Here is a 26,213-nt window from a genome sequence, read left to right on the forward strand (position 1 = left end):
CCTATCTCCCCAGGAGGAGCTGGACAGAAATCCTACAGTTCCACCAGGCAGGTACAGCTTGGGCATCTCTGCTTCGGTGCGAATAACAGCTGACTCCATCCAGAATTTACTAAGTGAACAAATCTGCTCTAAGTTGTGCTCTGCTGACGCTAGTGTCTAGACCACGAGGGCCAATGGAACCCAGAAGTCATTTACAAGCAGAGTTTAAGAATTCCAGAGAGGAAAACTTGGAATTTCCTGGTCGTTTTACGTGTTCACTGTTTAAAAATCCTTATACTTTTATGTAAGTGCCCCCCAAGTGAGCATACAGATTGAATGCACATGTATGATAACTACACATTTTGAACACTTAAGGTAAGTTGGATGGGAATCTGAAATCCACCCTCTTGGTCCAAACTCAAGTTATACAGTTCTGAGTTTAACAAGGCTCCTTCTACAGGACTGAAGAGGGAATAACCCCGAGTGGCCGCAACCCTTATACACCAGCTCCAGGAGCCCCTTGGTTGGCAGCCCCAGAGCTTCTGTGACTCTCTTCTGCACTGCTGAAGGTTGTCCTTCAAAGTTCTGCCTCATCCGCTACTGCTTACCTTTGAGTGTTTTTCAAAGTGAGGCAAGGACCTGTTTTCAAAGCCATCTGGCACTCGAGAGCCACTGATGGCTTGCTGTCCCACACAGGCAATCATCTGTGATATGTTAATGAAGGAACCTGGGGAAGCAGGTCAGGAATGTGACATTCACTTACCAAAATGACATTAAATGAAGCACAAGCAGATCTGTGGGATAAAACAGGAATACGTGGCACAGCCCCCTATCCTCAACAACTTCATGGTCTAGGGACAGTAAAAGTCAGAACTAGAGCAACACAGGGTAGAGCTATCAGTAACACAAGAAAAGCCGAGCTGGGCTAGAGCTGCTCAGGGGCGAATGAGCACTTTGGGGTTGGAGGAAAGACTTCCAGGGGAGTCTTCCAGAAGGGAGCGGCAACCAGCTGGACCTCTGGAGGACATTATGACTTAGACATAGAAGACGTGGGGGAGGAATTTCCAAGTGGGTGGGAGAGTGGGAAGCAAAGACACAGGATAGGAGTGTGGGGTATGTACCAGGAGCAGGGAGTAGGAGAATATGGGGTGAAAGGCAGCAAGGTGAAAGAGACTGGACTTTATTCTGTCAAAAACTTACAGAAACAGGAAAAGCAGGAGGTCCTGAATTTGAGTGCAGTATCATGAAACCTAATGCTTTCAGGTTATGGCTAACTATGACACTTAAGTGTTTTTAATTATCATCAAACACATTATTTTAAAAATCCGCAGGTTTTCTTTCCTTTAAAAAATAACGTCAAGTTTACTCAAAGCACCCTCAAACTCAGAAACCCACACACATGACCAATGTTTTTCCAAAGGAGTTAGACTTCTAAAAATGCAAATAATTAAGTCTCTTTCTCTATGTATTATTTAAAAAACTTCAGGCCTTTATAAACAAAAGGCCTGAAGTTTGTTTTTTTTGAAGCACAGCTTGTGGGATCTTAGTTCCCTGACCAGGGATTGAACCCGGGCCCTGGCAGTGAAAGCCTAGAGTCCTAACCACTGGACCACCAGGGAATTGCCAGGCCTGAAGTTCTGACTCGCATTTCCTAGAACACAACCAGCCAGCCCACATGCAGCGCAGTGACAGCAGCGGCCGGAGGGGGGCACTCACCTTTAGAGCCGCACAGAGCCATGGTGAGGGGGCTGTTGCTCTTATCCAGCTCCCGGAGGCAGGCGCTGCCCGCGTGGTCGCGGATCACAGACAGCTCCTTCAGGATCAAAGCCTGGCAGGAGAAAGGGAGATGGGTGGTGGCTCTGTGATTACCGAAGTTCAATGAGACGTTTAAGGAAATGTGAAGAATTTCAGCAAGATGTCAGATTTCCAGCAGATAAAAGGTTTCAGAGCCTTGGAAGACCAAGATGCCCTGTCTCTACAGACTGACATCTTCCACAGGCTGCCATAATCAGTGTGTAAGGAAAAAAAGATCAGTAACAAAATCTTGGGAAATTCTTTAAACGGCCAATAAAGTACAATGTGCTTGCTTGGCTTTGAGTACAGTACCCTATACGGCAATGTATCCATATATAAGTTACTGTACATACTCATGCGTGTGTATACTGTGTCTAAACAAGTATAGTATCTTACACTTTATAACAAATTATGTAATATGTAATAAAAGAGAATTGCTTGTGTTATTTGTAAAATTTGTCTCTCTGCTAAGAACACACTTGAATTACCACCAGTTAAGCATGTTGTGGGGTGACTCTATAGGAATATTCTAGTCCATGAGCTCACCCAGATTGTCATCTCTCAACTCACAACTTACAATGCTGAAGCAGTTAGGAGACATGCTTCCATTAAAAATGAGTACAGCTGAGGCCTCAAGTAATTTTCTATGTGAGAAACACCCATTTCTCTCTCTTTCTTTTTTTTTTCTTTTTTTCTTTTTTTTAACATCTTTATTGGGGTATAATTGCTTTACAATGGTGTGTTAGTTTCTGCTTTATAACAGAGTGAATCAGTTATACATATGCATATGTTCCCATATCTCTTCCCTCTTTGTCTCCCTCCCTCCCACCCTCCCTATCCCACCCCTCCAGGCAGCCACAAAGGACCGATCCTGTATCCCTGTGCCATGCGGCTGCTTCCCACTAGCTATCTACCTTACGTTTGTTAGTATATATATGTCCATGTCTCTCTCTCGCCCTATCACAGCTCACCCTTCCCCCTCCCCATATCCTCAAGTCGTATATCTTCTTTGGAGAAATGTCTATTTAGGTCTTCTGCCCATTTTTGGATTGGGTTGTTTATTTTTTTGTTATTGAGCTGCATGAGCTGCCTGTAAATTTTAGAGATTAATCCTTTGTCAGTTGATTCATTTGCAAATATTTTCTCCCATTCTGAGGGCTGTCTTTTGGTCTTGTTTATGGTTTCCTTTGCTGTGCAAAAGCTTTGAAGTTTCATTAGGTCCCATTTGTTTATTTTTGTTTTTATCTCCATTACTCTAGGAGATGGGTCAAGAAGGATCTTGCTGTGATTTATGTCATAGAGTGTTCTGCCTATGTTTTCCTCTAAGAGTTTGATAGTTTCTGGCCTTACATTTAGGTCTTTAATCCATTTTGAGCTTATTTTTGTGTATGGTGTTAGGGAGTGATCTAATCTCATACTTTTACATGTACCTGTCCAGTTTTCCCAGCACCACTTATTGAAGAGGCTGTCCTTTCTCCACTGTACGTTCCTGCCACCTTTATCAAAGATAAGGTGACCATATGTGCATGGGTTTATCTCTGGGCTTTCTATCCTATTCCATTGATCTATCTTTCTGTTTTTGTGCCAGTACCATACTGTCTTGATTACTGTAGCTTTGTAGTATAGTCTGAAGTCAGGCAGCCTGATTCCTCCAGCTCCATTTTTTGTTCTCAAGATTGCTTTGGCTATTCGGGGTCTTTTGTGTTTCCATACAAATTGTGAAATTTTTTGTTCTAGTTCTGTGAAAAATGCCAGTGGTAGTTTGATAGGGATTGCATTGAATCTATAGATTGCTTTGGGGAGTAGAGTCATTTTCACAATGTTGATTCTTCCAATCCAAGAACATGGTATATCTCTCCATCTGTTTGTATCATCTTTAATTTCTTTCATCAGTGTCTTATAATTTTCTGCATACAGGTCTTTTGTCTCCTTAGGTAGGTTTATTCCTAGATATTTTATTCTTTTTGTTGCAATGGTAAATGGGAGTGTTTTCTTGATTTCACTTTCAGATTTTTTATCCCTAGTATATAGGAATGCCAGAGATTTCTGTGCATAAGAGTTAGTGAGATTTCTGTGCATAAGAGTTAGTGAGATTAAGAATGAGCTATGGGCTTCCCTGGTGGCGCAGTGGTTGAGAGTCTGCCTGCCAATGCAGGGGATGCGGGTTTGTGCCCCGGTCTGGGAGGATCCCACATGCCATGGATCGGCTGGGCCAGTGAGCCATGGCCGCTGAGCCTGCGCGTCCGGAGCCTGTGCTCCGCAACGGGAGAGGCCACAACAGTGAGAGGAAAAAAAAAAAAAAAAAAAAAAAAAAAAAAAGAATGAGCTAAATGCCATCCACCAGAGGGCAGATAGCAGAAGCAAGAAGAACTACAATCCTGCAGCCTGTAGAACAAAAACCACATTCACAGAAAGACAGACAAAATGAAAAGGCAGAGGACTATGTACCAAATGAAGGAATAAGATAAAAGCCCAGAAAAACAACTCAATGAAGTGGAGATAGGCAACCTATCAGAAAAAGAATTCAGAATAATGATAGTGAAGATGATCCAGGACCTCAGAAAAAGAATGGAGGCAAAGATCGAGAAGATGCAAGAAATGTTTAACAAAGACCTAGAAGAATTAAAGAACAAACAAACCGAGATGAACAATACAATAACCGAAATGAGAAATACACTAGAAGGAATCAATAGCAGAATAACTGAGGCAGAAGAATGAATAAATGAACTGAAAGACAAAATGGTAGAAATAATTGCCAAGCAGCAGAATAAAGAATGAAAAGAAATAAAGACAGCCTAAGAGACCTCTGGGACAACATTAAATGCACCAACATTCATATTATAGGGGTCCCAGAACGAGAAGAGAGAAAGAAAGGACCCAAGAAAATATTTGAAGAGATTACAGTTGAAAAATTCCCTAACATGGGAAAGGAAATAGCCATCCAAGTCCAGGAAGCACAGAGAGTCCTAGGCAGGATAAACCCAAGCAGAAACACTCTGAGACACACAGGAATCAAACTGACAAAAATTAAAGACAAAGAAAAATTACTGAAAGCAACAAGGGAAAAATGACAAATATACAAGGGAACTCCCATAAGGTTAACAGCTGATTTCTCAGCAGAAACTCTACAAGCCAGAAGGGAGTGGCATGATATACTTAAAGTGATGAAAGAGAAGAACCTACAACCAAGATTACTCGACCCGGCAAGGATCTCATTCAGATTCGATGGAGAAATCAAAAGCTTTACAGACAAGCAAAAGCTAAGTGAATTCATCAGCACCACCAACCAGCTCTACAACCAATGCTAAAGGAACTTCTCTAAGTGGGAAACACAAGAGAAGAAAAGGACCTACAAAAACAAACCCAAAACAATTAAGAAAATGGTAACAGGAACATACATATTGATAATTACCTTAAATGTGAATGGATTAAATGCTCCAACCAAAAGACACAGGCTCACTGAATGGACACAAAAACTCGCTGAAAGTGAGGGGATGGAAAAAGATATTCCATGCAAATGGAAATCAAAAGAAAGCTGGAGTAGCAATACTCATATCAGATAAAATAGACTTTAAAATGAAGAATGTTACAAGAGACAAGGAAGGACACTACATAATGATCAAGGGATCAATCCAAAAAGAAGATATAACAATTATAAATATATATGCACCCAAAAGAGAAGCACCTCAATACATAAGGCAAATGCTAACAGCTATAAAAGAGGAAATTGACAGTAACACAATAATAGTGGGGGACTTTAACACCTCACTTGCATCAATGAACAGAAAATTAATAAGGAAACACAAGCTTTAAATGATACAAGAAACCAGACAGATTTAATTGATATTTATAGGACATTCCATCTGAAAACAGCAGATTACATTTTCTTCTCAAGTGCACACAGAACATTCTCCAAAATAGATCATATCTTGGGTCACAAATCAAGCCTCGGCAAGTTTAAGAAAACTGAAATCATATCAAGCATCTTTTCTGACCACAACGCTATGAGATTAGAAATAAATTACAGGGAAATAAACATAAAAAACACAAACACATGGAGGCTAAACAATACGCTACTAAATGACCAAGACATCACTGAAAAAATCAAAGAGGAATTCAAAAAACACCTAGAGACAAATGACAAAGAAAACACGACAACCCAAAACCTATGGGATACAGCAAAAGCAGTTCTAAGAGGGAAGTTTATAGCAATACAATCCTACCTCAAGAAACAAGAATCTCAAAAAAACAATCTGACCTTACACCTAAAGGAAATAGAGAAAGAAGAACAAACAAAACCCAAAGTTAGCAGAAGGAAAAGAATCATAAAGATCAGAGCAGAAATAAATGAAATAGAAACAAAGAAAACAATAGCAAAGATCAGTAAAACTAAAAGCTGGTTCTTTGAGAAGATAAACAAAATTGATAAATCTTTAGCCAGACTCATCAAGAAAAATAGAGAGAGGACTCAAATCAATAAAATTAGAAATGAAAAAGGAGAAGTTACAACAGACACCGCAGAAATACAAAGCATCCTAAGAGACTACTACAAGCAACTCTATGCCAACAAAATGGACAACCTGGAAGATATGGACAAATTCTTAGAAAGGTATAACTTTCCAAGACCGAGCCAGGAAGAATAGAAAACATGAACAGACCAATCACAAGTAATGAAATTGAAACTGTGATTAAAAATCTTCCAAGAAACAAAAGTCCAGGACCAGACGGCTTCACAGGTGAATTCTATCAAACATTTAGAGAAGAGCTAACACCCATCCTTCTCAAACTCTTCCAAAGAATTGCAGAGGAAGGAACACTCCCAAACTCATTCTATGAGGCCACCATCACCCTGACACCAAAACCAGATAGAGACACTACAAAAAAAGAAAATTACAGACCAATATCACTGATGAATATAGATGCAAAAATCCTCAACAAAATACTAGCAAACAGAATCCAACAACACATTAAAAGGATCATACACCACGATCAGGTGGGATTTACCCCAGCGATGCAAGGATTCTTCAATATACGCAAATCAATCAATGTGATACACCATATTAACAAATTGAAGGATAAAAACCATATGATCATCTCAATAGATGCAGAAAAAGCTTTTGACAAAATTCAACTCCCATTTATGATAAAAACTCTCCAGGGCATAGAGGGAACCTACCTTAACATAATAAAGGCCATGTGTGACAAACCCACAGCAGACATCATTCTCAATGGTGAAAAACTGAAAGCATTTCCTCTAAGATCAGGAACAAGAGAAGGATGTCCACTCTCGCCACTATTAGTCAACATAGTTTTGGAAGTCCTAGCCACGGCAATAAGAGTAGAAAAAGAAAGAAAAGGAATACAAATTAGAAAAGAAGAAATAAAGCTGTCACTGTTTGCAGATGACATGATACTATACATAGAGAATCCTAAAGATGCCATGGGAAAACGGCTACAGCTAATCAATGAATTTGGTAAAGTTGTAGGATACAAAATTAGTGCACAGAAATCTCTTGCCTTCCTATACACTAACAACAAAAGATCAAAAAGAGGGCTTCCCTGGTGGCGCAGTGGTTGGGGGTCCACCTGCCGACGCAGGGGACACGAGTTCGTGCCCTGGTCCGGGAGGATCCCGCGTGCTGCGGAGCGGCTGGGCCCGTGAGGCATGGCCGCTGAGCCTGCGTGTCCGGAGCCTGTGCTCCACAACGGGAGAGGCTGCAACAGTGAGAGGCCCACGGACTGCAAAAAAAAAAAAAAAAAAAAAAAAATCAAAAAGAGAAATTAAGGAAACAATCCCATTCACCATTGCAACAAAAAGAATAAAATACCTAGGAATAAACCTACCTAAGGAGGTAAAAGACCTGTACTCAGAAAACTATAAGACACTGATCAAAGAAATGAAAGATGACACAAACAGATGGAGAGATATACCATATTCTTGGATTGGAAAAATCAATATTGTGAAAATGACTGTACTACCCAAAGCAATCCAGAGAGTCAATGCTATCCCTATCAAATTACCAATGGCATTTTTTACAGAACTAGAACAAAAAAATCTTAAAATTTGCATGGAGATACAAAAGATCCTGAAGAGCCAAGGCAATCTTGAGGGAAAAAAACAGAGCTGGAGGAATCCGACTCTCTGACTTCAGACTAAACTACAAAGTTACAGTAATCAAGACGATATGGTACTGGCACAAAAACAGAAATACAGATCAATGGAACAGGATAGAAAGCCTAGAGATAAACCCACGCACCTATGGTCAACTAATCTATGACAAAGGAGGCAAGGATATACAATGGAGAAAAGACAGTCTCTTCAGTAAGTGTTGCTGGGAAAACTGGACAGCTACATGTAAAAGAATGAAATTAGAACACTCCCTAGGACTTCTCTGGTAGTGCAGTGGTTAAGAATCTGCCTGCCAATGCAGGGGACACGGGGTTAATATATGGTCCGGGAAGATACCACATGCCGTGGAGCAACTAAGCCCGTGCGCCACAACTACCGAGCCTGAACTCTAGAGCCCACGAGCCACAACTACTTTGCTACAACTACTGAAGCCCGTGTGCCTAGAGCCCATGCTCCACAACAAGAGAAGCCACTGCAATGAGAAGCCCATGCACCGCAACGAAGAGTAGCTCCTGCTCGATGCAACTCAAGAAAGCGTGTGCACAGCAACAAGGACCCAATGCAGCCAAAAATAAATAAATAAAATAAATAAATTAAAAAAAAAAAAAGGAACACTCCCTAACACCACACACAAAAATAAACTCAGAATGGTTTAAAGACTTAAATGTAAGAGCAGACACTATAAAACTCTTAGAGGAACACATAGGAAGAACACTCTATGACATAAATCACAGCAAGATCTTTTTTGACCCACCCCCTAGAGTAATGGAAATAAAAACAAAAACAAACAAATGGGACCTAATGAAACTTAAAAGCTTCTGTACAGCGAAGGAAACCATAAACAAGACTAAAAGACAGGGCTTCCCTGGTGGCGCAGTGGTTGAGAGTCCGCCTGCCGATGCAGGGGATACGGGTTCATGCCCCAGTCCGGGAAGATTCCACATGCCGCGGGGTGGCTGAGCCCGTGAGCCATGGCCGCTGAGCGTGCGTCTGGAGCCTGTGCTCCGCAGCGGGAGAGGCCACAACAGTGAGAGGCCCACATACCGCAAAAAAAAAAAAAAAAAAAAAAGACTAAAAGACAACCCTCAGAATGGGAGAAAATATTTGCAAACAAAGCAGCTGACAAAGGATTAATCACCAAAATATAAGAGCAGCTCATGCAGCTCAATATTAAAAAAACAAACAACCCAATCGAAAAATGGGCAGAAGACCTAAATAGACATTTCTCCAAAGAAGACATACAGATGGCCAAGAGGCACATGAAAAGCTGCTCAACATCCCTAATTATTAGAGAAATGCAAATCAAAACTACAATGAGGTATCACCTCATACGGGTTAGAATGGGCATCATCAGAAAATCTACAAATGCTGGAGAGGGTGTGGAGAAAAGGGAACCCTCTTGCACTGTTGGTGGGACTGTAAATTGATACAGCCACTATGGAGAACAGTATGGAGGTTCCTCAAAAAACTAAAAATAGAATTACCATATGACCCAGCAATCCCACTACTGGGCATATACCCTGAGAAAACCATAATTCAAAAAGACACATGCACCCCAATGTTCACTGCAGCACTACTTAGCCAGGTCATGGAAGTAACCTAAATGTCCACTGACAGATGAATGGATAAAGAATATATGGTACATATATACAATGGAATATTACTCAGCCATAAAAGGGAAAGACATTTGGTCATTTGTAGAGACGTGGCTGGACCTAGAGACTGTCATACAGAGTGAAGTAAGTCAGAAAGTGAAAAACAAATATCGTATGCTAACACATATATATGGAATCTAAAAAAAAAAAAATGGTCATGAAGAACCTAGGGGCAGGACGGGAATAAAGATGCAGACCTACTCAAGAACGGAATTGAGGACACGGGGAGGGGGAAGGGTAAGCTGGGACAAAGTGAGAGAGTGGCATGTATATATATATATATATATATATATATATATATATATATACACTACCAAATGTAAAACTGATAGCTAGTGGGAAGCAGCCACATAGCCCAGGGAGATCAGCTTGGGGCTTTGTGACCACCTAGAGGGGTGGGATAGGGAGGGTGGGAGAGAGATGAAAGAGGGAGGGGATGTGGGGATATATGTATACATATACCTGATTCACTTTGTTATAAAGCAGAAACTAACACACCATTGTAAAGCAATTATACTCTAATAAAGACGTAAAAAAATGGAATATTACTCAGCCATTAAAAGGAACAAAACTGGGTCATTTGTAGAGACATGGATGGACCTAGAGACTGTAATACAGTGTGAAGTAAAGTCAGAAAGAGAAAGGTATCGTACGTTAACGCATATATGTGGAATCTAGAAAGATGGTACAGATGAACCAGTTTGCAAGACAGAGATAGAGACACAGATGTAGAGAACAAACGTATGGACACCAAGGGGGGAAAGCAGTGTGGGGAGCGGTGGAGGTGGGATGAACTGGGAGACTGGGATTGACATGTATATGCTAATTTGTATAAAACAGATAACTAATAAAACGAATTTAAAAGAAAAACGAAGAGTGAGCTAAACCTATGTATAAAATAGATAACTTATAAGGATCTTCTGTATAGCACAGGGAACTACTCAATACTCTGTAGTGGCCTACATGGGAGAATAATCTAAGGAAGAGTGGAGATATATATATATAACCGATTCACTTTGTTGTACACCTGAAACTGACACAACATTGTAAATCAACTATACTCTAATAAAAATTAAAAAAAACAACAAAAAGAATGAGTTAACTGTGAACACCTCACACAATGCTGCTTTCTGTCTGCTTTAAAAAGTTCATTTCATCAGAAAATTTCTTACTGTTCAAAAAACCTTTCTTCTCTGCTTAGGTGAATTAAAGCTCTGAGCCCCAGGCTACTGGGGAGGCAGAAGACAGCTAGGCAAAACCCTGGTGCAGGCAGACTGCTGAGCCAGGCTGCTTCAGAGAATATGCAGGACTCTCAGGCAACTGTGACTGTGACATGTGCTGGTGCAGTTCTCAGCTAACCTAGCTCCAAATGTGAGAGGGCAGCACACTGGTATGTGACTCTCAGACAGGAATTATCCACGTCTCTTTCAAAGACCATCCATTCAAAGAGCTGTGGTGTTAGTCTCTAGCCACAGGATGCTGGAAACAGGAAGGGCAGAAGCACTGAAGTATTAGGTACAGAAGGGGCCCAAGCGTGATGCTGGAGCAAGAGCAGCCCCATGTGGCCAGATGAACAGGCGGCCGTGTTTTCACCACCTAGAACATGAAAGCTGGAAGAGATGTAACGGATCTAACGGGAGGCCCTCCCCGCTTTAGAACACACAGAAGCTGCACAGCACGGAGATGGGCTAAAGCCACTGCCCTTCCTTCCCACTCACCTCTGCTCCTTCTCTTCAGGGCCTACAGCGCCACCCAGTGATGAAGTGGCTAAACTGACCCGAAGAGCTAGACTCACCTCCAGGGTCTCCTCAGCAGTGCAGCCAGGCTGCTGCTGCAGCTTGCCTGTGTTCAGGGCTTCAATGTACTCATCACATTTTTTGTAGCCAGCATTCAGCAACTCATACTTGGCCTTCAGCAGTCCTTGGCCAGGTGTGACGTCACCAATCCCAATTGAGAATCCACGGTTAGCTGCAGAATAGTTGCCCGGGAGAGCAGGAAGAGAGAGCCACGGATGTTAGTCAACCTGCTGCACAGAAACAAGTTTATACCTTCAGAGAACTTGTTACAACCCAATTAAACAAAATGTTCCTGTATCAGTCTCTAGGTAGTTACGCAACAATGACTAAGACTCACTAACTCCTCTGAGACCTCATAACCTACAGTGATGTCCCAACTAACTACACTATGAAGCAGACAGCCACTGAACAGTAAAGAGCGCCTGAGAAAGCCAGCTATGGAAAGTGGGCCACCTGACTGCTGGTTCTCAGCATCGCAGAGACCTTTCTGCCCCGATTCTCTCTTTCAGAAATTATTATTCCGAAATACAGAGACTAAGAAACAAATGTAAACTCCACCTCTGATGGAACTATACAGTAATCCTAACCCTAATATCTGCCTACGAGAGGCTTCTGGCTTAGTAGGGTGGGGAAGGGGATGCGTAAAAGTGGCTGCAGAAAGGAGGGCCACGAGTCTGCAAAGTCTCAGAAACAAAATCCTCAGGTTTTGTGGGAGGTAACATAGGTGCTGGAAACAGGGAAACCCAGTGGAAAGTTTGTACAGGCATATACCTTGTTTTATTGTGCTTCACAGATATTGTGGTTTTTAAAAAATTGAAGGTTTGTGACAACCTTGTGTTGAACACGTCTAAAAGCACAATTTTTCCAACAGCATCTGCTTACTTTGTGTCTCTGTGTCAAATTTCGGTAATGCTCTTAATATTTCAAACTTTTTCATTATTATTATGTTTTTTATGGTGATCTGTACTGTGACTACTATGACTCACTGAAGGCTCAAATGATTAGTATTTTTTAGCAATAAAGTATTTGTAATTAAGGTATGTACACTGTTTTGTTTTTTTTTTTTTGCGGTACGCGGGCCTCTCACTGTTGCGGGCTCTCCCGTTGTGGAGCACAGGCTCTGCACGCACAGGCTCAGCCGCCATGGCTCACGGGCCCAGCCGCTCCGCGGCATGTGGGATCTTCCTGGACCGGGGCATGAACCCGCATCACCTGCATCGGCAGGTGGACTCTCAACCACTATGCCACCAGGGAAGCCCTGTACATTGTTTTTTAAGACACAATACTATTGCGTACTTAACAGACTATAGTATAGTGTAAACAACTTTTGTAACCACTGGGAAACCAAACAATTCATGTGACTTGCTTCATTGTGGTATTTGCTTTATCGTGGTGGTCTGGAACTGAACCTGCCATGTCTCTGAGGTGTGCCTACAAGAAACAGGCCCCAGATCCTTACGCCTGTGGGAGACAGAGTGATAGAGAAGGTGTATTTGGGGATCAAGAATAGGAAGCCTTAAAAAAAAAAAAAATTAAAATAAGGAAAGAAAAAGAAAAGAACTACCAGCAAGGGACTTCCCTGGTGGCGCAGTGGTTAAGAATTTGCCTGCTAATGCAGGGCACACAGGTTCAAGCCCTGGTCCAGGAAGATCCCACATGCTGCGGAGCAACTAAGCCTGTGCGCCACAACTACTGAGCCTGTGCTCTAGAGCCTGTGAGCCACAACTACTGAGCCCCCGTGCCACAACTACTGAAGCCCATGAGCCTAGAGCCCGTGCTCCACTACAAGAGAAGCCACTGCAATGAGAAGCCAGTTCACCTCATCGAAGAGTAGCCCCTGCTCGCCACAACTAGAGAAAGTTCATGTGCAGCAATGAAGACCCAATGCAGCCAAAAAAAAAAGAACTACTGGCAAGTAAGAACAATGGTTGGGTTGGAAATTAAATATATGATAGTGAAAAAACTTTTAAAAATCAATAAAGTTGTTACAATAAAATTGAATCCAGAAACAAAGAAATGGACAACAGGGAGAATCAGAGAATCAGTCCAAGAACTCTAGGAGACAATGAACAGAAATTCAAAAAAGAAAGAACAGAGAAAGTAAAAGGGAGAAAATGATCAGAAAAAGTACAAGAAAATATCCAGAACTGAAGGACACAAGTTGCAGATTAAGAGAGCTTATACAGTGCTCAGTGCAATGAGTGGTAACAGACCCATCGCAAGGTTGTGTCCTTGTGAACTTTCAGAATGCCAGAAACAAAGAGGAGTCTCAAAGCTTCCAGAATAAAAAGACAATTCAGGATAAACAACAAGATCCTAATGTGTCTAGCACAGGGAACTATATTTAATATCCTGTGCTAAATCATAATGAAAAAGAATGTTACAAAAATAGATGTATGTGTAGAACTGAGTCACTGTGCTGTACAGCAGAGACTGGCACAACGTTGTAAACCTACTATTGCTTCAGTTAAAAAAAAAAAAAGACAATTCAAATACAAAAATTTGGGAATAAGAACGGAAATACACTTTAACAGCAACCCTTAAAGCTAGAACAGAGTAGAGCAATCCCTTCAAAATTCTCAGGGAAAATAATGTTCAGTCTAGAATTCTCCACCCAGCCGAAGAGTCAAGTATAAGAGTAGACTAAAGATGCTTTTGGGCATGCAGAAAATCTCCTGGCCTGTGGTATGTTCAAAGCATAAGCAAGCAAAGGTAACAGAATAATGCAAGGATCGTAGAGAAATACTGAGTAACCCTGTAGGGCTGAGCCGTGGAAGACCCAGAGGGTGACAGTCTTGGACAGGTACCTTGGAAGCAGCCGATGAAGGGCCCTTTATGTAACAATCCTATCTGATGGGCGTTAGGGAGCTATTGTAGCTTTTGAGAAGATAACTGAAAAGCAAATTCAAATCTGCGGCCAAACTAGTCAGTATCAAGTTAATTTCATTAAGAAAAGCATAAATAGTTTAGCCTGGAATAAGTTAAGTATCCTTTTCTTTGTGTGTGTGTATGTGTGTGGGGCAGGGGGATGAAACGGTAAAAGAAACCCCTGAAATACCAGTAACTTCTAGCAATAAAACGAGGATGCTGAGATACTCACACAGGTAGACGGGGGCCAGCCTGGCTAGCCGTGACATCGCATCGGCAGCTTCGTTCTGCCCCCAGTCTCGCAGCAAAATGTAAAAAATGTTGTTCTTGGATCCTGACCCCAGTGTTCCTTTGTCCATGCTGCCAGTCATCAGCTCGCTGTTCTGGATAGTGACATCTGGAAGGAAGCAATGATTATGGACTTACACAGACAATTATGACTTTGCCTCATGCCAAAATGAATTTGAGGCAGTTGAGAAAATTTGTTCTCGTATTAAAAGTTAAAGCAGAACAAATAGATATGCTCTTAAAATAATTTTTTTTGAGGGGGGAAAGAAAGAGAAATCTAGGAACTTCTGAAAAGCATGAAAGGTCTAGTTAGTTACCCTATAGTCCTAACTCTGAAAGGTACTAGTTGACACTCATTGTCCTTATCTGTGAAGTATGGATGACAGTATCAAGCTCTTGCCATCTTGACGTCATGGGGATGTTCTGAGCATCAATTCAATCATGTACAACGAAGTGTTGTTATAAAGCACTTTGTTATTTACCTAAGACACTGAAGACTAACAGTGGCACCATCATGAAAAGCCTAAACAACAAAATGAAATCTGTATCTAGAAACAAACAAAACATAATCTAAAACAAGAAGCCAAAATACGTTAAAGACCAGAGAGTATATTTTCAAAAGAATGGTTATAAACCTGGGGAAAAAAATCAGTGCTCTTCAAAACATTTATTCTTCATCATGAGATAGCAGAAAACCCTTGACCTTCAGAGAGACTCTGTGGTTCAGTTCTTTAGTACAGAGCTCTGCAGATCCACTTCTCGTCACTAGGCCTTGCTAGCAAAACCCATTCTAAATCAGTGCTACTCAAAGCAGCCTGCTGGGGAACTGCCTGTTAGCTGCCTGGGACCCAGAAAGTAAATGCTGCCTGAATGGCATTGGTGTGCGGACCACACTTTGGGCTGAATCAGTCTAGGGGACTCAGATGGCTTGCACTTAAACCCTCTCACTGTGAGAGTGGCATGGACATATATACACTACCAAACGTGAAATGGATAGCTAGCGGGAAGCAGCTGCATAGCACAGGGAGATCAGCTCGGCGCTTTGTGACCACCTAGAGGGGTGGGACAGGGAGGGCGGGAGGGAGGCTCAAGAGGGAGGAGCTATGGGGATACATGTATACATTCAGCTGATTCACTTTGTTGTACAGTAGAAACTAACACATTGTAAAGCAATTACACTCCAATAAAGATATTAAAAAATAAATAAGTAAATAAATAAGTCCTCTCACTGTCACACCTGATCTTCATGTTATCAAAACATCCATTGACCAGGTGAGGCAGGTTAAAAAAATTAGCCTCTTCAGTTATACTTTTTAGTCACACTTTTAGACAATGAACACGTTTTTGGATATAAAATAGTAAATTAAAGGCCTTAAATAATGAGACCTTTGTACGGCAAAAAAAACACAACAAAAAAAGGAAGAAAAAAGAATTTACATTAATTGGTAGAGAAGAGTCTCAACTGAGACAAAGCACGAGAAGAACATTCTAATCATTGGGTTGGTCATGTGTCTACACGATCTCTACCTTTTAGAGAAACATCACCTGCATTTCCCTGAAGAACAAACTTCCTGCCTAAGGCTATAGAGAAACTTGGGATTTGCAGGCTAAGCGTAGGTAACTGTTGGCCACTTGCTTTCCTGACTCCCGGCCCCACCCCATTGCTTTAACTCACAGGAATCATTGACACAGAGGTCTTCTCCTTTGCCACAGTACTGCTTGCCCTTGGTTCGGAGGTTGGCCCTCACTGGATTGTCATCGCTGGGTCTGAGGATGACGCTGAAGATCTGCTTTCCCGTCCACAGGGTGACAGGCTGAAGGAAGAAAGAAGCCAGAGCATCGGAGGGCTGAGCCTGGTCTCAACCACCCTTCATGCAAATGAGGCAAGATGGTACAGTGGTCACACACCAACCGGGCAGCAGCGTGTGTACACTAAGGCCACTGGTGCGTCCATACAGTCACACACACACACCCACCTGTGTGCGTACACACACAGCTCCTGCACAAACCTTTAATACTGTAGGGGGTGGGAGGCGAACTTTAATTTTCTCATCCTTGCCCACCAGTATTGAAGCAATGATCTGGCAAGCCTTGGCTCGGTCAAAGAAAGTGTCCTTAAGAGTGAGGAGATAGGCACCTGAGGAAAGAAAAGCAATGCAATTGTGAGAAAAATCATAAGGTTTCAATTTTAAAATAAATGTGGACTATTACTAAAAGAGTGAGGTAAAAGTAAAACACAGCTGCTTCTTGGCTTTCTCCTCCAACTAGAATCCAACGTCCACAGGGAAAGCGACTTAGTTTTACTTGCCGCCATGGCCCCAGCACTTAGAAAATAAAAATGTCCTGCGTATGGCAGGAGTTCACTAAATAACCAACCAATGCAAAATATCTCAAGTAGGTTCACAATCACACTTAGTAAACAAACAACAGAACTAAACACAGGCAATTAAACAGCTTTTCAAGTGGACCCATGAACACGGTGAATGGGAATCCTCGTGTTCCAAAGTCTCCTTTCAAGTGAATTCCACAAACTCACCTGTCAGGAAATCCTGAATAGCGGCAATTAGTGGTTCTCCATTCCTTGGGGTTACAAGATTTGCTTTAGTCTGAAGGAAAAAGGAACACAGTAAGTTAGCCATCCTTGGATGCATGATGCAGCCCCAAAGCCCTGCACCACAAAGACTCTGAATTGTTATGAATAAATGAAGAGTAGCAGGAAGAAGAGGCTGAGCACTGGAAGCTACGGTCCTTAACCACAGCTTTGTCACTAACTTCCATCCCTTAATCTGTCAAGGGGAGAGAAAAGTTACCAGCGAGCCTGACCTCAGAGGTTCCTGCACTCAAATACGGCATGAAGTAATTCTGAGTTTCTATAAAGAACACTTTGGGTGTAAGATGTTGTTGTAACTAACAAATGCTCTCCTCCAAAGAAAATTTGCTGCTGTGAATGAATGATGAGTAGCACTGTGTTATGTGTCAAGTCAGTCAATTCCACACCCTGCAATGATGGCAGAACTGTCGAATTTCTCTTGCGTCAGACATTAAGTTTGAACAACAGGATTTTAATTAAACTGTAATGAGTGCCCACAGTGGCAAAAATGGGTGCTACTTGTTCAGTGCATTATTAACCAATTTAAAGAAGGTTCTGTGCATCAAAGTGCATTTGCTCAAATCTTTTAACTGAGGTGTAACTGACCATGAGAGCCAACAGTCAAGTTTCTGCTATGCCCTTGTCTTACCCTTTCATAACTGGCGCTCACGTATATCTACTCTCCTAGGAACCCACATTACAGGTCAGAAGACACCCACTCCGCTCAAATCCCCACCTATCAGAGAAACTAACTCCCCTATATACTGCAGGGTGTTTGCAAACAGGACAGGCTCCCCTTTCCCTCCTTTTAAGGCGCTTTTCCTCAGAAGCTGGGCTGCACCACCCTACATACCCCCATGAGAACAAGGGCTTCTGCTTTAGCTTCTTCTGTTTGAGGAAGATGAAGGTTCATTTCATCACCATCAAAATCCGCGTTGTAGGGTGTACAGACACACTCATTAAATCTGAAGGTGCGGTGGGGTTTGACCCTGGCCTGTGGAATACAAAAAACAAACCAGGAGAAGGACTTAAGTCATTTATCTGAAACCTTCTTGGTGCCCATACGTTTGTGCTCTACATCTGTCTCTATTTCTGCCCTGCAAACCGGTTCATCCGTACCATTTTTCTAGATTCCACATATATGCATTAATATACGATATTTGTTTTTCTCTTTCTGACTTATGGACACACTGCATGGACACCAAGCGGGGAAAGCGGCGGGGGTGGGTGGTGGTGGTGTGATGAATTGGGAGATCGGGATTGACATGTATACACAAATATGTATAAAATGGATAACTAATAAGAACCTGCTGTATAAAAAAATAAATAAAATTCAAATAAAATAAAAAAATAAAAATAAGAGCTTCTTAGTTTCAACATTAAAAAATGGCTTCCTGAAGAATTGGACACTTTACATTAAGGAAGTAAATTTCTAGTATGTTCTGGCAAGTAACATGTCACTTGTGGTCTCATTCAAGTAGCTTTATTAGATCAAAACAACACAATGAATTTGCTTTAATACTATGAGGCAAACATCAACACAGAAGCCATGAGAAAGGGGTTCCCACTGGCCAATGATGTCACAATTTGCTATTAAAAGGTTAATGGCAGAAATTGAACAAAACATACTGACTAAATAAAAACTCATGATGACACTGAAAAAAAGGAAAGCCAAAACAAACAAAAACCCCAAACCAACCTAGTTGGAAGAAACTGAGCACCGAAGTTTTATGCCCTAAACTGACAAAAAAGGAAAAAGAATTAGACACTTATTCTGTCTTTCCTTTATGAATTCTATTTTTTGGCTAAGTAAATAGCCCTAATTAACAAGGGAAAATTATTAATTACAAGAGTGGTAGGTATTAAATGTGAAAGGAATGTTAAATTAGAAAATTTTGTGACCCCAAATTTTGTGACCCAATGAAATAATGTAGGCAATGATCATAAATGGAAGAGATCATTAGAGAAAAGGCTAATAAAGGACATTTCAAGAGAGGCACCAGGCTGAAGCATCTGAATCCCTAACCTTCTCAGCATAACTAAAGTGGGCCAGCCAGACAACGTGTGCCTCCTGAAATATGGCAGGAGGAAGTAGCCAGCACCACCTACGAGTTACTTTGGCCAAAATGTTGAACCTGAATCTGATCATCCTTTGAGAGCTAATTTCCAGTTTACAGGAATAAAATGAAGCATGAAGGAACCCTTACACCACACACAGGCAGACAAACAGAGAACATGCGACATTCTTCAGGACAAATGACCTGGTTTTTGTCAACAATGACACTGAAATTAAAAGGAGGAGGAGGGACATTTACCAGATCAATAGAGGCTTCAGACATGTATCAACTAAACGTAACGTCTAGACTTTGCATCTTGATTTGAACAAACTAGTTGCAAAAAGATTTTGAGACACTTGGGGAAATCTGACTATGGACAGGGTACTAGACAACACCAAGGAATGACTTCATTTTGTGAGGTGTGACACTGGCACTATAATTACGTGTGTCTTGCAGAAGTAAACTGAATACACACGGAAAAAAGACATGGCATCTGAGTTCACAAAGAAAAAAGAGAGAAAACTAGTGTGGCGAAATCTTGAAAATTACTGACTATAGAGGATGGGACTGTGAGTTCATCGTAGTACTCTTTCTATTTTTGTATATATTTGAAAATTTTCAAACAAAAAGATTTCTATGTTAAAATGCCCCAAAGCCAAGCAAAAGTTTCCAGAAAGGGAAGGCTTCTGTTTGCCTCCTAGATCTCCATAATCATAATTCCATAATCATAAACTGCATCTTTGGTATTTCCACCACTGAGCAAAAAGATTGATGTAATGTTTTCACAAACTACTAAAAAAAGGAATCTAGAAAAACACTACCTTAGGAGCCTGTTTAAACACTGTTTGCAAATGCTCAGGTATTTAATGGCTTTGCAGACAGGAGAATTTATGAATATTTAACAAATTAAAGTTGCATCTTGTTTCCATTTTAAATCTCCAAAAAAGGAACTGCTGCTGTTGCAAAAAGTAAACCACCCCAAAAAATATGGCTCAAGGTCTTAGTTGGAGGACTACTGCAAAGAGAAATCCTGTAAGCATTTTAGTTCCTTAGTTAATATGCTATTTTAAATCAAGTCAATTTTCTGCCATATCTATTTTACATAACTTTGTGCACACACATATATGTATATATGTTGTTTGCAAGTGAAATCACGGTAGTCACTTTCACACTAATTTTCAATTAGTTCCTGTTTTACTGTTGTATGAATAGTATGTTACAAATATTAAAAACATTGAAGGGAAGTTTGAAATTTAAGAGTTTCACTCAAACTAAAAAATGAGAGAAGAGGAATACCAAGAGTTATGAAAATCTGAGATAACTGGCAATTTAAATTTTAGAAGTCTGCAATTTAGCATGGCACTCACAGCAAAGTTCCACCCAACAGAAATAAAAACCAGTCTCATGCTCACCAGATGTGCCATAATGCTCAATTTGTGCAGCGAAGGCTGACGATTGAACAGAACCACGTCTCCATCTATGAGGTGTCTCTCCACAATGTCCCCATACTTGAGCTCCTGAGCCATCTTTTCTCTGTTTCCGTATTTCAAAAACCTTAACATACAACAATAGACATAATCTGTGAGAACAAAGTTTCCTCAGCAAGTTTCTCCCTCTTCATATGATCACATTTCATTGTATTTAAGGTGCCTCCATACGCCATTAATTAAACTACAACAACAACAATAAAATTTTATTTTATTTTATTTTTTGGCTGAGCCGCATGGCTCGTGGGATCTTAGTTCCCTGACCAGGGATCAAACCCTGGCCCCCAGTAGTGAAAGCACTGAGCCCTAATCACTGGACCCGCAGGGAATTCCCTAAACTACAACAAACTGCTTGTAAGATCTATCTTAATTTTAGAAACGTCAAGATATGATAAAAGCATGTCTTGGAATCACAGAAATAAATAAACCAGCTTCTCCCACACGGCCCTGGTGATATGTTTGAATCTCATGAGATAAAAAGGCACTGGTGATCAGCTCATCTCACTGTGAAAAGCCAGAACGGGCAAAATGCATGTCTCCTGGGTCATGAGCGCACTGAGGTAACCCCAGAGCGCCCAGGTGACATAGAAAATGATCTGCTTTCATATCCCAATGCATTCTGTCTTTCTAGATCCAATAACATTAAATGATATGGAATAAATGAACACTGTACATACATTCAACAAGCCAAGCAGAGCAAACGAGCATGTACCTAGGCTCACTGCAATTTAAATAGATATTTTCCACGTGCTACAATATCACAACAATTGTACTTTGGAGTGCATTCTGTGCTAAGTATGGTGACAGTAAGCTTGTTCATGAGAAGACAGTTACATCCAACCAGATCGGGAAAGCATTACCTTTTCATTTGCATGTGTCTCTGCTGAATGAAATTGGCTCCTGGGTGAACTTCAGGGCCATTTCGAACCAGCTTCCTCAAAAAGTTGATGTTTGCCTTGTTCACCTGGCGGACCATAATATAAAGCAGAATGAGACACTGTTAATTCTAGAAGCTAGCACACTATACTGAACTGGATCTCAGTCTTTACTTTCCTTATCTTGTCCTAGGAGAAAGAGAGGCACCTGCAGGCACCCTGGTCTTGAGTGCAAGGACAACAACAGAATGGCACCAGGTTCAAGTCTGAACTTGGTCACTCACTTGCTGGGCGATAGGGCGAAGGCCTTTACTGGCCTTTGGTTTCCCTAGTGGTTCAATGAGTGGACTGGAATGATCTATAGGGAACTTCCAGCATTCTGTAATCCTAACAACAGGTGGCAGCTTCATCTGCAATGATTTTCCACAGGCTTCTAAGGTTTAAAAGTTGTGACACCAGTACCATAGGCCCTGGTCTGTACCGCCATGTCCTGTAGCCTCTTGGACAAGTCTCATGGGACACCGCTTCAGAGAAGGAAACTCTGGATCATTAGTAACTCAACCGAGGACACTTTCTACACAAGCTTAACCAGAAGCCTCTGTGGTTTGGGCTAATTATGACTCTCAAGGGCAAAGCCAAGGCCAATCAATATCCTCGTGTTATCAGGCCTTTCGATTATCTACACCTCGGTTAAAAAAAAAATACTGTAAATACCAGTTTACACTCATGATGAATATGAATTGAGTGTAAAGCAGTACAGCCTTTCTGGTTATGCATCAATAGGCTTAAAATATTCAAAGTCTTTGATTCACTGATTCTAATGTTTTAAAAATAATAACTATCCCAAGAAAATTAACTGGTGGTGTGTTTATCATAAGTTACTTTAACACCTGAGGTATGAACTAAGACAGATGTTAAAGATGATATTATTTGGAAAAAAAAAGTTGCAGACTTGTCTGTTCAATGTATATCTGAGTATATATACATAAAGGCAGACACAACTGTGGCTGTACATGTTGTAGATATTACACATGGTGACATATGTATGAAGCAAACTGGAAAGATAAACACACATGCCAAACTGTGGGTCAGGTGGGTTACTGGGGATTTTCCACTGTCTGTTGTTTGGAATCTCAGAACATGACACAAAAGACTGGATTCAGACAAAATACTGAGCAACTCAATGTACTTACCTTCTCAGGAAAAGTTAGAATTTTGGCCACATGAACTGGCACAGCTACCTCATCAATTCGGAGGTTGGGGTCAGGTGAGATGACTGTTCTGCCAGAAAAATCCACTCTTTTTCCTGAGAGATTGCCTCTAAATCGACCTAAATAAATAAAAATATATCACAGGCCTCCAAGGTACAACGTGTGCTGTTGGGGGCAATGTGACCAGAAAGCCCAAGGAGAGTCCGTGACCTCCAACTAGATAAGCTGGACATACGTTCCCCAAAATGAAACAAAGGCAGTAGAACGTCTCCTGCAGAAATCTTTGGACACGTACCCTGTTTTCCCTTCAGGCGCTGGACGAACCCTCTGGTCCATTTCTTGGGCGCCATGTTGAGGGGAATGCCTGAGAGCTCACTGTTAATGTAGAGGGCGCACTGCAGCTGCAGGAAATCCCAGTCTTCCATGATCATCTGGGTCTTAGCTCCTGATATCCGATGCTAAGAATAAGCAGAGGATAAACAGACACAAGCCTGGTCCATTTGACTTTCTCCATCAGACACTTCTGTTTTCATGCTAATGGGAAGCACTGACCTTTTTTTTTTTTTTTTTTTTTGCAGTCCGGGGGCCTCTCACTGTTGGGGCCTCTCCCATTGCAGAGCACAGGCTCCGGACGTGCAGGCCCAGCGGCCATGGCTCACGGGCCTAGCCACTCCGCGGCACGTGAGATCCTCCCGGACCCGGGCACGAACCCGTGTCCCCTGCATCGGCAGGCGGACTCTCAACCACTGCGCCACCAGGGAAGCGCCACTGACCTTTTTAATGACATCATTTAGGAAAATGATTTCTGTCAATTTCATCGTCAGATCATCTTCATTGGTGCCAGACTTCAAATCGCTCACGACAGAGGGTCTAATACACAGAGGAGGCACTAAAAGTCGTGTGAGAATCAAATCGGAGGGCTTTCCAGCTTCTGGATTCATCAGAAGTAGAGGGACATCTTCAGCTGGAATTCGTTTAAATAAATTCAGAACTACTAAGGGATTCAAGTTTTCCTATGGAAAGGAGGGAAGGAAGGAGTGGAGATACATGTTAGTTTTCCACAGCTTAGGCAAAGGTTTACTTCTGCATGTCCTCTAACCTATCTGCCACTTAAACGATAATACGCACAAGTGATGACAGAGATTTCTGATAACATGCTACGTTGCAAGGGCCCTAAAAATGTTTATGCCTTTTATTCCATTAATTTAAGCCAACAATTCCACTCCTCGTAATAATTCCAAAGGGTATGATTTTAGAAATTAACAGAAAGATTCAGCTACAAGGATGTTCACTAAAGCTGTTCTTAATGGTGAAAAGCTGGATACAGCCTGACAGGTGACTGAGTCAATAAAATCATGGTACATCCATACATGGAAAACTATGAAGCTATTAAAAAAAATAAAAAAGAAGCTACAGAAATGTGGCTACTGCCATGAAAGGTGTTCACAAAATATTGGTAAATGAGATAAGTATGTCTATGATGTGATCTAATCTGGGGGAAAATGTTCATCTACACAGAAAAGAGGAAATGGAAGAGTTTACCAAGGTGTGAACAGGGCTGTCTTTAGATGAGTGGAATTATCATCTTTTTGCTTCTTTTTTTACATTTAAACTTTCTGTAGTGAACTTATATTGTCTTTGTATTAACTTCACTTAATAGAAGTGCTAGGCTCTAACAACTTACTCATAAGAACTATGTAAATTATCATAGATATTCAAACATCACAGCTAAGAATGGTCAGATTGTGTTGTTGCTGGTTATTAAATTTTCTTGGGATCAAAGATTGTGACTGAGACTATATGTTATAAGCAGCATTTGCTATGCAATAACTTAATGAGAAGGGGAACAAAGTTAAGAAAGAAATGTTTGAACAGCCAGCTACTGCTCTTAGAACACTGCCAATGAAAAGTTTCTGTGGTCCCGCCCTGGAGGAGATGGCAGTGCAGCTGGGTTCTTCTAGGAATCCCTCCAGAGGTTTTCCGGTCTGGGTCCCTGTCCAGAGAAGGATGCCCCTCCTCAGCACCCCTGTCTCCCAGTGATGGGCACCTCGCTGCCACCAGAAGCAATCAGGGAGGAAGTCTAAAACTAATAGAATTCTAGAACGGCATGAAGGCCAGATGTCACCTGCAGTACCACAGTCAGTCCTAGATGAGAACGTCATGGAGCTGGAGGCCGTCCAGGAGGGCAAGGAAGGCAGGAGGACTGGCAGGAGCCTGGAAACCAGTTCTCAGCAAGAGCAGCTACCCGAGAGTGACAGAACAACTGCATCCCAAGAGGCACGTGGAAGAGGCTGCTGACTTATTGTTACATGCTAGGAAGGAGAAGTCGGGGACTGATGGGCAGTAGAGCAGGGCTCAGCTTTGTACATGGCGGAATACCCTAACAGCTTGAGTTCTCTAGCAATGCAGCGTGACTGCCTCGGGTGCACGGCTAGAAGGACATCAGCCAGGGCAGCCTAACACTCAGTCTGCAGGGATGATGCCATCTATGGAGAGACTCTTATCTGCAGGTCCACCACCCCCTGCATTTGTATTAAAATTGGGAATGGATATATGTTAGTCTTCTGGGGATAGAGTCCGGAGTTTTCGTCAAGTCCAGGTTGGGTCACATGTCTAAGGTCACAGAATAAATAAGCGGCAGAGCTGGGCTCTAATCTCAGGTCTGTCTGACCCCAAGGCCAAAGCTCTTAACCACCACCCTAAACCACGTCTAGGGTGTCGCCTGGGTCAGGTGAGCTGGGGCGGACAGGGAGATGGTGGCAGTGGGGGACACCCTGAGAGGCAAGCTAGACGTGCGAAACAAGTGACTCCTAAGTGAGAGGGGGGGTCACCTCCTGGGCCCAGCCATTTAGGCCTAGTCACTTGGAGACTTTTCCAAACAAGATGCCTCCCAGGCCCCAGAGGAGAATTTTATTGCAGTGTGTGGAGTAGAGAAGCGGTCCCCAGCAAGTAAGGACAGTGGCCGCAGGGGTCCAGGCAGAGAGCTGGCAGGGGAAAGTGGTAGTGGATGTCAGGCAGGTTGATCTCGGAGCAGCAGGGGAGGCTGCAAGTAAGGCCACACCCCAGAGAGCTGGGGCAGCCCTCAGGCTCACCGACAAGGCTGCCAGCCAGGCTTCTGACTGCTTTCTACACAGCCATCAGCCTGGAAGGTAGAACTCTACTACACTCATGACAGTAGAAGGACAAGAACCACTTTCTCAGCCTGCACCTTCACTTCCTCTGCAGGAGCTTAGTTCTAACTGCCTTGAAGACATCTCCACTGGAATGCACTGCTGATGCCCTCCCACATTTCCAGGAGAACTACCATGTTTCCAGACGCTTGCGCATGGGCACCTGCTCGCCTCTGACCACCCTCTCACACCCAGCGCTACAGTTACAGTGGCTGGTCATCAATTCCTGTCCATTCTGACTGCATACGATGACTCTGCCCCTGGTTCCACTATCACTACCCAGGTTCAGGATCTGTCTTCTTTTTGCATTCCC

The 26,213-nt window shown here is 42.1% G+C and overlaps 1 protein-coding gene across 1 annotated transcript in view; it reads right to left on the reverse strand.

The window, feature by feature from the left end:
• POLR3A (RNA polymerase III subunit A) overlaps window positions 1-26,213 on the reverse strand; it is a 52,146-nt gene that overhangs the window by 19,085 nt on the left and 6,848 nt on the right. The window contains exons 6-18 of the mRNA XM_007464207.1: window positions 23,504-23,743; window positions 23,026-23,188; window positions 22,713-22,849; window positions 21,505-21,608; window positions 20,570-20,711; window positions 17,954-18,094; window positions 17,047-17,116; window positions 16,520-16,647; window positions 16,186-16,324; window positions 14,455-14,619; window positions 11,354-11,526; window positions 1,696-1,807; window positions 588-706 (exon numbers count right to left, since the gene is read on the reverse strand). Coding sequence (XP_007464269.1) covers window positions 588-706; window positions 1,696-1,807; window positions 11,354-11,526; window positions 14,455-14,619; window positions 16,186-16,324; window positions 16,520-16,647; window positions 17,047-17,116; window positions 17,954-18,094; window positions 20,570-20,711; window positions 21,505-21,608; window positions 22,713-22,849; window positions 23,026-23,188; window positions 23,504-23,743 — 1,833 coding nt within the window. The remainder of the gene's footprint in view (window positions 1-587; window positions 707-1,695; window positions 1,808-11,353; window positions 11,527-14,454; window positions 14,620-16,185; window positions 16,325-16,519; window positions 16,648-17,046; window positions 17,117-17,953; window positions 18,095-20,569; window positions 20,712-21,504; window positions 21,609-22,712; window positions 22,850-23,025; window positions 23,189-23,503; window positions 23,744-26,213) is intronic.

The sequence above is a fragment of the Lipotes vexillifer genome, unplaced genomic scaffold (assembly GCF_000442215.2).
Source record: "Lipotes vexillifer unplaced genomic scaffold, Lipotes_vexillifer_v1.1 scaffold59, whole genome shotgun sequence".
Taxonomy (NCBI): Eukaryota; Metazoa; Chordata; class Mammalia; order Artiodactyla; family Lipotidae; genus Lipotes; species Lipotes vexillifer.